At 43.9% G+C, this 11,374-nt stretch overlaps 1 protein-coding gene across 2 annotated transcripts; it reads right to left on the reverse strand.

The window, feature by feature from the left end:
• Positions 1 to 1,288: 1,288 nt before the first annotated feature.
• On the reverse strand, positions 1,289 to 11,148 carry cep68 (centrosomal protein 68). Of its 2 annotated transcripts, none has more exons than XM_014154014.2 (8): positions 10,951 to 11,148; positions 6,582 to 6,942; positions 5,043 to 6,393; positions 4,718 to 4,932; positions 3,950 to 4,072; positions 3,577 to 3,673; positions 2,801 to 2,921; positions 1,289 to 2,694 (listed from the first exon to the last, which is right to left on the reverse strand). In XM_014154014.2, the coding sequence occupies exons 2-7, from the start codon at positions 6,894 to 6,896 to the stop codon at positions 2,824 to 2,826; spliced, it is 2,199 nt and encodes a 732-aa protein (XP_014009489.2). In that variant the 5' UTR covers positions 6,897 to 6,942; positions 10,951 to 11,148; the 3' UTR covers positions 1,289 to 2,694; positions 2,801 to 2,823. The 2 variants fall into 2 exon arrangements, with proteins under 2 accessions (XP_014009489.2, XP_014009488.2); XM_014154013.2 differs by having other exon boundaries at positions 2,801 to 3,008.
• Positions 11,149 to 11,374: the final 226 nt, after the last annotated feature.

Consider the following 11,374-nt stretch of genomic DNA (forward strand, 5'->3'; position numbering starts at 1 on the left):
GTGCTTAGTGGGACTATCATTTGTTTTTCAACAGGACAATGACCGAAAACACACCTCCAGGCAGACCAAGGAGAGTGATGGCATGCTGCATCAGATGACCCAGCCTCCACAATCACCCGACCTCAACCCAATTGAGATGGTGGTTTGGGATGAGTTGGACTGCAGCGCGAAGGAAAAGCAGCCAACAAGTGCTCAGCAAATGTGGGAACTTCAAGATTGTTTGGAAAAGCATTCCTCATAAAGCTGGTTGAGAGAATGCCAAAAGTGTGCAAAGATGTCAAGGCAAAGGGTAGCTACTTTGAAGAATCTAAATCATGGTTACTACATTTGTGTTAATTCTACAATGTAGACAATAGTAAAAAATAAAAACCCTTGAATGAGGTGTCCAAACTTTTGACTGGTACTGTATATATGCTTTGTATATATGTATGATCTGATTTGCTAGGTCTGTAGACTTCATTACATTATCAGAGTAGTCTTGACTTAATTTCTGAATTAGATTTGTGGCTGTAGGCAATTGTAATTTTGTTGCTCAACATGTCAGATTTAAACAATAAATATTGTACTTCCAGACTGTATGATACAGAAAGATCTGTCTGCGATTCTTGGTGGAATATGTAGAAACATTTTGTTTTAAACATTCTACATTTATGGCACCAGTAATTTAGGATTGGTTTGCAAATGGGCCATTACCTGTGGAATATCTACATTCAGAATTGCATATATAAACGGTTCTTTTTTCATAATAAAGGCAACTAAATACAGTTTTAAAATAAATCTGTTCCCATTTCTCTAGCACTGTTTACCTAGTTCAGTGTTGTTGCTGTATGGATGTCTTTCTTTTTTTTTTAGTACAGGGTAGTGGTCGGTCCAGATATCATTCTGTGGTAAGGTCATTCTACAGGTCAGAATATAATGCCTGTGTCACATTCTCATGAGTCCCCTCAGTAAATCAACTGCTCATTTCAGACTTAATGAAAAGGTCAGATTCACAGTTCCTTGGATCTTAGCTCTTACAATATGCCAAGCCACATTTAAGGTTTGTAACGACAGTATTTTCACTGACCTGGCCTCCATTGAGCTGCTCCATAAGCAGCTGAAGTGTGACCTGATTTCCAGTAGACCCGACTCAGCACAATTCCATAGTTGAGGAAATACTGTACCATGAATCTGGGGCCTGTAGACAGCCCATTTCAGATTACTCAGCTTTAAGAGCAAAAACTCATTAGGCAGCACAAATCTGATAATTATTTTACCTGAGCTCTACACAAACTGATTATACATTAAATGATGCCGCCAGATAATAGGTTTGTTTAATCAGAAGGAACAATGTGTAGTTTTCACCAGGTTCATTCTGTGAAAGAGGATAACAGTCTGATGAACAAAGTTTTCCATGGTGTTTGAAAGTTAACATTCCCAATTAATTACTACAGTAACAAAGACAGTTAAAAACATCCTGCACATTACAAAAGGCTGTAGTTCTGTCTGAGCGCTCTATTCAATCAGATCTGCTTTAGCCGACGTCCGCAAAGTGGTCGTTTTGGCAGTGAAGGTGGAACTGTGTTGGAGCTGTCAAATCCACAAGCGGCTCCTGTCATTATACCTAAAGCGGACATTGCCCTTGGCTGCACCGAGTCTCATTAAGAGAAATCCCATGCAGCCTTGTTTACATTTTAGAACACTGGAATTTCAAATGAAATCCTCATTATTTAGTTGAATGATTTTCAATTTGAGCATAATTATTTCCATATAACCTACTTTCTCATTCGGAACATCTTAACGCGAAGGGCGTGGCTTTGTGACAACAATCAAGAGCAGCTGCTCACCAATTTGAGGGCGCCAACGCGGTTACACCTCAGACACCGCCAAAACATCAGGTATGCGGGTGCCGACTATTGCCCGTTAATGCTTGATATGATTGAATTTAGGCACTTTTCATCCAGGTTTTCCATGCATATAAAAAAGTACCAAACTCATAAAAACATGGGACCTCCAAACTGTGCTGTTGTCTCTGGCTGGTGACGATCACAGTGGCCATATCTTGCATATAGCTGCCATCTGATCAATGATATGACTTCAAATACAACTGTAAGGGCACAATGGTTCACCATCCTATATTACCAATCTACATATACACAACATCAACACTGCACAAGTGCAGACATTCCCTTCTGTCACTCCAGGAAGAAGGCTCAACATTATGGACCAGAGACAGGTGATGACACAATCTGAGGCCATGATCAACTGGTTGAGTTCTCCCTGGGGAAAAAAAAAAAAGACTTGCTGGAAGATATTGCAGTGCTCTACCCAGTGTACTAAATTCACAGCACCTTTAGTGAAGACACTTAGATGCCACAGAGGGATATCAAAATAGGTTTAAAAAAAATAATGTCATGCATGTAACAGAGTGAGTTGCAAGAGGAGTGCAATGGGTCATTATTAATAACTGTAACTCAAAGAAATGATTAAACATCTGCTTGAGCATATATCACAAGGCAAATAATACTTTGCTTCTTCAGCACACATTATGCATACATTTAAAAAGCACTTCAGAAAATAATGAAACAAAAGCACGACAACAGTCAAGTGGTTCTCTTTTCAACACAACAAGGTCATTTCCTTTAAGGAATGTTAGTGAAGAAGCTCCTCCACCTCCTCAAGCCTCCTCCACCAATCTGCTCTCATTCTTCTTCACTGAAAAGGAAAATTACTTGTATTATTTATCATAACTGCTAGCCCGAAACTAGACGGTGATGTAGAGCAATCATAGCCCGATCTCTACGTAACCACGGAAACATACTATCCCCATCTTGCATGGAGCCTTCACTGAGCTGTCCCCTGGACCTCCACGCTATCGGTGTCCCCCGCGCCGGTCTCCTCTGCCCCGCAGGGCTCCCCGGGCTGGGTCAGGCTGTCCATGGCTGAGAGGATAGAGGAGAAGAGGTGCTCTGAGTGAGTCTCCAACGCCCTGGACTGCCTCTCAATAAGACCAAGGGTCTCTTTCAGAACTGGGGGACATAAGAGGAAGAGAGAAAAGAGTAGTATAGAGAAGAGAAAAAAAATGGAAAGCTTTAGTGACTGCCAGACATCTACAGTATGCCAGTGTTAGCTGTTGAACTGACACGTATGAGACCTGAAACAAAGACAAGCTCGCCACTGTTAGCAGACAGGAAATGTTACCCTTTGATCAAGGTAGCCTTCACACAAACTTGTAAGCTAATCATGAAATGTCATTTGAATTTGGATTCGATTTTTTTTTTTTTTTAAACAGGCAACGCCCACTTCAAGAGTCTCAGATGTTGCGGTGTCGCGCAACTCATTTGACTCTTCCTTTAGTAAAGGAGCACAAGCATATTTCAGAATTCACAAAGGGAAACAGAGTAGTGTGGCGTGTTAGCCTTTACTATGAAGGAGTCTGGTCTGACAGGCTGATCCGCTTGAGTTCGGGGTCGTCGCTGTGTGAAGGAAGCCTCATTCATCAGTCCTAATAGTCAGGGTGGGTGACACCTGAGATACAGTAGGTACCAATGAAATAGCTGCAGGCAAAGAGAAACTAGTCGGTGATGGAAAGCTCACCGGGAGAAGTGGCGGTCATACAACCCAGGAGAAGCTCCCCAGTCTGCAGAACAGAGGTGGTCAGAGGCTGGTGGGCAGTAACTTCTCTCTGAAACCTCTATGGAGGGAGAGGCAGGGGAACGAGAGAGTGATGGGGGGAAAAAGACAAAGGGAAAAACAGAAGGAGTGGGGAGACAGAGGCATACAGAGATAGAAAGATAGCAAAAGACAGAAACAAAAAAGAGGAAAGGGGGCAGTTGATTAATTATAAGCCACTTCCCCATCTCCCAAGATACTACGCCAAGAGTTATCACTTTTGAACAAGGACGTGTATTGTACACCCACAGAATAACATAGAATTGATTTATAGGATCTTTGGGTGTAAACTACGGACCTTATAATCCGCCAGGGACGACTTGACACTCTCAATGTCCACAGAGGGCGGAGCCAGCACCTCCATCCTCTCCACCACGGTGTACAGCCATTGGATGAGCTCCTCCAGGTTAGAACAGAAGGTCTGATGGGTAAACAGGTTGTCAGTCGCAGAATTAATATCAAACTGCACCACAACCGTTTGTTGGTGGATTGAAGAGGTGAGACCTGTGTACTGTACATGAATTACACATTATAAACTGGGTGGTTCAAGCCCTGAATGCTGATTGGCTGACAGCTGAGGTATACCACAGATTTACATTTACATTTTAGTCATTTAGCAGACGCTCTTATCCAGAGCGACTTACAGTAGTGAATGCATACATTTCATAATTTTTTTCTCCGTACTGGTCCCTATGACAAAACATTTATTTTTACTGCTCTAAATTACGTTGGTAACCAGTTTATAATATCAATAAGGAACCTCTGGGGTTTGTGGTATATGGCCAATATACCACAGCTAAGGGCTGTATCTAGGCACTCCACGTTGCGTCGTGCTTAAGAACATCCCTTAGCCGTGGTATATTGGCCATATACCACACCCCCTCGTGCCTTATTGCTTAAATATACCATTATCAACACATTGCATTGATAGTGTAACGTGTATTGTATTCCATTGTGTTGGGAGGTACTGTATCATATTGCATTTCTTTGCATATTGGTGGCAGAGGCACACCCTCGTCATTACATTGCACATAATAAAGCGATCATTTTAGCTCTCTGTCCTTACCTGGATGTGCTGCATGAGGGACTCCCTGTGCCCCTGCTCCCCCTGGCTCCCCCTCTGGAACTCAGGCAGGGTTAGTCCACTCAGCTGGTTCACCATGGCCTCCACCTCCCTCAGACTGGCCCTGCTCACTCCCCTGCCTGCTACCCCAGCCTCCATCCTAGAACCAGAGTTTCTGGCTGCCTGGGAGGATTCCCCACTATGGACCACTTTAGAGACTAAAAGTGTTTGAAGTCAAACGCATGCTAAGTTGAGAAATATTACAAATACAATAAAATACTATACATTTTTGTAAAAAGCCTACTGAAATGCTGGCACCAACACATACCTTTATTAAAGTATTGAAGTGCTTCAGAAATGGACACCTGCTTCTCACCCTCCCTTTCTTCCTTTTCATTCTGCTCCCATTCTTTTCCCTCCTCCTCGGCCTCCTGTTTCTCAGCCAGGGTCATGTAGGACTGGACGGAGGTGGTCCCCCTCTCGAGGGACTCCCAGCTGGCTGTGACAGGCTGACTGAGTTGGGCCGTCACCTCCCTGACCTGCCGGGACAAACCCCGGAGCTCCTCCAACTGCTCCGGGAGAGACCAGAACTCCTCATCCCAAGCCCCCCCTCTAATGCACCCTGGCTGGGGAAGGATACTGGTTGTGCGGATGAACGTGGTGGAAGAGATGCCGTGATGGCGGTAGCGACCTTCCCCGATACGATGCAGATGATCCAGACCACCACCTCCACTACAGTCCAGACTCTCTACGGATAGACCAATAGGGTCCGCAGAGGATAAGGGGCTACTGGAGAGGCGACCATCCGAGGACTTGGGGTGTGAGAGCCCACGCAGCTCAGATGACCTCTGACCTATACCCGGCATCCGCCTCTTCCCATCCGTCCCCACCCCTGCCGTGCCAGTCAGGGAAAAGTCCAAAGCTGACAGGCTGGTGGAGCTGCAGAGGCGGTCCAGGTCTATTCCAGAGTCCTGGAGGCCTGGGTCTGTCTGGATGAGAGGTCCACCCCCTGCATCTGAGGTATCCCACCCACCAACCACCCTACCTGGCCTCAGAGGGTAGGTGTAGTCCAGGAGGGCTTGGTACTCCTTATCAGGGTCCCAGCTCGAAGAGCGTCGGTCTGGGGAGGGGGGCAGGGAGCTGGGAATGGCGCAGGCCCAGTAGTTGGCCTGGTGGGGGGACATGGTGTGGAGCACAGGGTTGGAGTGGCCCTTGGAGTAGCCCACTGAAGGGCCTACATTTAGATACATTTCCCTTCCTCCTCCACGTGATTGAGAAACTTCACCAGCATCCAATCTCAGCTCTGTCCATCTCTGTCTGGACGGGCGCGAAGGGGGGGTGTAGGAGGGCGAGAGGGGGGATAGCAGAGTGGAGGTCCACTTGGAGTTGAGTGGAGTAGAGAAAGTACGGACCTCCAGGGGTGGGCTGGAGAGGCTGCGTTGGCCAGGCCTGCTGCCAAGGTACGATGAGCTGAAGGTGGGTTCTTCATGTGACAGACAGGTCCTGAGGTCTGACACCCCCAGGGAGGTGCTAAGATCCTCTCTGGAGGCTGAGCAGGTTGAGATGTTGGCCTGAGAGGGGTCGAAGTTGTCTGGGAACTTCTGTTCAGCCAATCGGGTCTGGAAGTCAAACTCGCTATGATGGTGTGCTTCATTACTGCTACCTTCCCACTGTCGCTCCTATGGTGAAAGAATAGGGAAGGATTAGGACATTAGGTAGAGCTAACATACAATGTGGCGTTCATTGTTGTTATTTGTACAGTAGTAGTAGAATTAGTAAAAAAGAAAAAGTGCAGTCAAAGGTAATCTAAATCAAACATGTTTTAATACTTGTCCTAAGTCATACAATAGTAGCAGTCCCATCGCACCTTTTCTGGGTGCTTCTGTAGGTAGGATTTCTTTAGGATGGAGGTCTGCTGCTCTGTGGTGGTGACCAGCGGTTTCCTCATAGAGTACTGCCTCCTGTCACTCATATACCTGGAGGTGGGTGCCATGGTAACACTCTTTCTGGGACCACCCCGGTCCATGGCCCCTGTCCCCCTCTCCCCGTCTTTGTCATGCTGCGTCGTGGTTGTCCCCGTCCGGATAAACTCTGGAATCCGGGTTTTCCATCGCCCACTGCAGCCCTTGGACTCCATCGGAGAGATGGATGCTGGAAAGGCCCTGTCAACTCCCAGTGCCATGGTTATGGGGAGAGGCCCAGAGATGCGTCATGTGTCCAAGCAACCTCTGAAATTGACAGCAAAAAGATAGATTTCAGTCTTTAAACAGTTGTTGTGATGTAAACCAAAGACGCTTGTGCTGTACTACTGGTACCATGATCTGTTGTGTGGTCAGGGATGGCAGCACAGATAAGAGGAAGAACACTGCCCTTTGTCCACTTCTGCAGTGTACCTTATAGTTGCATAGCTACAACCAGACAGACCAGCCATATAAACAAACATTTAGCATCCATCCAGCTACAGCCGCCAGTCAAGTCATGCTGAACTTGCAAATGTAAACCATCATATTAGCTGTATCCGTCACGAAGTTGAATAGCTCTCACAAGCTCGATTATATTTAATGGTAGTGAGATTCCATCCTGGACTCATTAGGAACCAAAATGATTGTTTTTACAATTGTATTTACAGACAGCTAATGCTCTGTGTGTCTCTGGGGTGTTACGCTCCCTCTAGCATCCTCCCTGCCGGTTTGAGTATGTCTTGTTGGCATGGGGCAATTCCACGGTAACGGAATTACGCTGACTCCGATTTTTCACTTTAAAATGTATACCAAACAAACACCATTGTTTTCAAAGTTTAACAAACCATAGGAGAACTCTATGCACAAGGACTACTTTTAAACAATTTCCACTGAACATTTTACAAAACCCCATTTAAATGGAAGAACTGTGCAGATGCAAAGTATGGTAACAGAATTACGGTAAAATCTCCCTCCGTTTTTTACGCTACCACGTTTTACAAAAACTCTTAAATATCTGCTCCGAATTAAGATTCAAAGAATGGGGTGTCAGCTATGACATGAAAAAAATACACATATTTTGGTTATTGAACTACAATAAGCAAAGTGGCTTTACACCCGGTAACAAAATTACAGTAACGGAATTACATCATGGGTCCCTGATCGGTACTACACAGAAATGCATAATTATGCATACGAATGTAATTCTCTTCATGGTGATGTACCCTGAATAGGTACACAAAGGTAGAAATAGGCAATCTCATCCTTTACATATGGGTATTATTCTACACACTGGCTATTATTCTAATGAGCCCTGCCCCCAAACCAAATTTGGTTGGTCCGGACCTAATCTGAACCAATCATAGACATCTATGTTTCACAAGTTTGGGCATCACAGTAGAGTACGGTACATTATACTGTAATATACTCTACTTTTATTTACTGTACTGTGTTGTCCAAACTTGTGAAACAGACATCTACGATTGGTTCAGAATAGGTCCAGTCACCAATAATGGACGTTTATGTTTGGGCCAAATCAACGTCCATGGACGTTGAAAATCAAGGCCAGGGCAGACTGAACAAATTTCAACATCCACGTATGTCCAGTGTCGGTCGGTACTCAGTGGGTGAGGATGCTGGTTATAGTAAATGGAAAGAGAGGGGGCTCATGGGTGTCATTAACAGCCGGAAGAGGTCATATTAACTGGAGAGAGGCCTTTTCTCAATTAGATTTGCTCAACTCCCGCGTCCTCTCTCATCTCCTTTTAAAAAAGGTCAAAGGTAATCAAGCAGAGACGGCGCAGAGAGTGAATGTAGACGAAAATGCACTTTTATGAAATGAGAAGCACCTTCTCCCCTAGCGTGCCATCGGTCAAATGGCGTTTACAGGGGTGGATCCCAAAATAAAGTGTAAAGTGATTTGTGCAAGAATTGTATAGCTAAAAAGGAGAAGTGGAATATTGTTTTTAAACGTGTGCATGCTTTTCTCCTCCGGCAATACAACATCTGATTCAAAGGGTGTGTGGCAGATATCAAACTCTTCCGCGGTAGTATACGCTTGTTCTTCCTCGCCAAAAGGAGGTTATCAAGGAGGGGAGGACAGTCTTCCGTTTGCCTACCAACGAATTGACACACTCCGCGACCACTTATCGGTTTCCAGGTCACGGAGGAGAGGACAGACTTTTGCCAAAACAAGAAAAGGCCAGAGAAGAGCGTGGCAGCGAGAGGGGGAGGGGTTGTCTAGACTGTTCACATTCTCTCTTTGACCACCAGAAGATAAAACAAGAAAACCTGTATGAGCTGAACATAACAGTATGCCATTGGTAGGGATGACAGTAGCAAGAGACCCAACTGCAGTTTGTGACTATGATTTTGCATTGTTGCCAATTCAATTGCAGTAATTCCGTTATGGATGTTTTTGTAATTCTGTTACCGATTTGGTAACAGAATTACGTGTTTTAATCACTTAATAATTCATATACAAAAATGTAGACCAGTAAAAACACTTACTAATTGATAGGTCTACCTTTACTTGCTACTTCTGTGAACTTTCATTATCCTCCCTCACAAGGGTGATAAATTAGATAATATCTTAAAGATGTGGGTTTTTGGTAACGGAAAAACATTTCCCCAAAACTAAATATGAAAGTGTTGATATTAGTTGGCAGGGGTCTTTACTTCACATTGTGTTTCGATGCATTTCTAAATCTTTTTATGTTAGAAAACATCTAAGACACATTCCATCTGTTTACCGAGAAATCAAAGCCATTACTTATGCCAAAAAAATGAAGATGAAAATGGTTGAAACATGGATCTATGCCTTCATTCCCCCAAAATATAGACTTAGCTTTCATTTGACATGCTCCTATAAACTTCACATGATGGTGCTCATGGAAATAACCCATGGCAAACGACTAGAGTGGCTCTCTAGAATGCTGATCATGAGGGTAGTGTCAATCAAAGCTTAACTACAGAACAAAGACTGACATAGAACACTAAGTCTGCCCCATTTCCTTCTTTGTTACCTATACTACAAGATATGATATAAGTGCAGAAAAAAGCTCCTACTGTGTTTTTTGAATACAACGGAAAAATACATCAATTTAATCCAAGTTAAACTTCTTACCTCTCTCTTGAAGCTGCCACTGATCAAATTATTTAAGCCCGCTGTGCCCCTTTGTTACTCTCATTTGAGGAAGAACGGTTGTGGATACTGGCCTAGCAACAACATGTTTGCCTTTACTCACATGGCATAGGTACACTCATTGAATTGCTGATCATGTTGTTCAAGAGCCAATGAGTCTTCTTGTAGCTTGCTTACCTGACTTCTGGGAACAAGACTCGTTTCCTTGTATAGATTTCTTATTATAGAATCAGCCTAGTAAGACTAGATGTATTTGGTGATATAATTTGATTTATTTTACTGAATAATCTTGGACAATTTAGATCTGTGAATTCATAAAGCCCTAGGGCAGCTCTCTGCACCTGTGTGTTTGAATGTGTTGCTCAATGATTTTCCGACAGTCAGGGTATTTATACATAGACTTCAAAAATGTACTTTGAGCCAAGCTGCCCTGGCCTTCCCTTGAATATGTAGGCCTTGTCCAGCCCAAGATAATGAGTCCTTGTGGGTAGAATGCTTGGCTGGCTACCCTAACTCATCGCTCTGGTCAAACGCCACATTTATTCTCCACAATGAGTCTGGATTTGAGTCCCTCCCCGATGATTTCTAGAACGCTAACACATTCTAGCTGTTTTGATTAGTCCAAGAAACCGCTGGTACAAAGCAGCGTTTTGAAAATTCGTAAACGGCTTTTGATACGCTGATTGGTTAGAGATGATCCAATTGCTGATGACTTTGTTTTGTACAACACCACCGCCTTCAATGAAGAATTCCGTTTGAGTAATCAGGCTAGTAGAATGCTTAGCAAACTATCGCTCTAGTAGTCTAGGCCACTGACTAGAGTTATACGTTCTAAATTTGAAATGAACCATCCACAAAGGCAACATTCTGTAAGACAAAGGCACTAGTTTATCCCAGGCAGCCGCTAGTGCGATCTAGCGCCCACTAGCTATATACCCCCAGAGAAAAACGTGACAACACATTCTAAATAATTATCAATGTAAGCTATAGTTTTACTCTACAGTGTGTACCGAGAGGTTACTGGTTTTCAAATAGCTAATGGCTATCCTCAACCAGTCCTAAAATGACATTAGCAGCCCTAGCCAGTTATTAACAAAAGCATTCACTCCACGAGAGGCTCAAACAGAACCTACCTTATTTATTTAGCGTCTGTTAGATGAATGTAATCCAACTAAACGTGTTGCAATGGACGCATCCTTACGGTAACATTTGTTTCACCACATCCCTTCTTGTAACAAAGACACATCGGCAAAGGAAATAGTTCAATTGTAAACAGGCGTGGCAAACGGAAGCGGCTACTGCACAGTTTCAGCCCGTAGCTAACACTACCCCCTAGTGGGGCCACATCTGTAACAATTACTGTAGTTCCTTCATTTTTATTATTCTATGCATTCGTTTTCACATTGTTCACAATATTTCATGATTTAATTTCACAACTGGACCCAATACGGGTTGAATAATGTCATATTGGTGTGCTGGTATTAGAACACTCATGTTATCTCAGTTTGTTTTAAAGAATCGTCAATACAGCCACAACGTATCAGACCATCGCAACAG

Source organism: Salmo salar, chromosome ssa18, assembly GCF_905237065.1.
Source record: "Salmo salar chromosome ssa18, Ssal_v3.1, whole genome shotgun sequence".
Taxonomy (NCBI): Eukaryota; Metazoa; Chordata; class Actinopteri; order Salmoniformes; family Salmonidae; genus Salmo; species Salmo salar.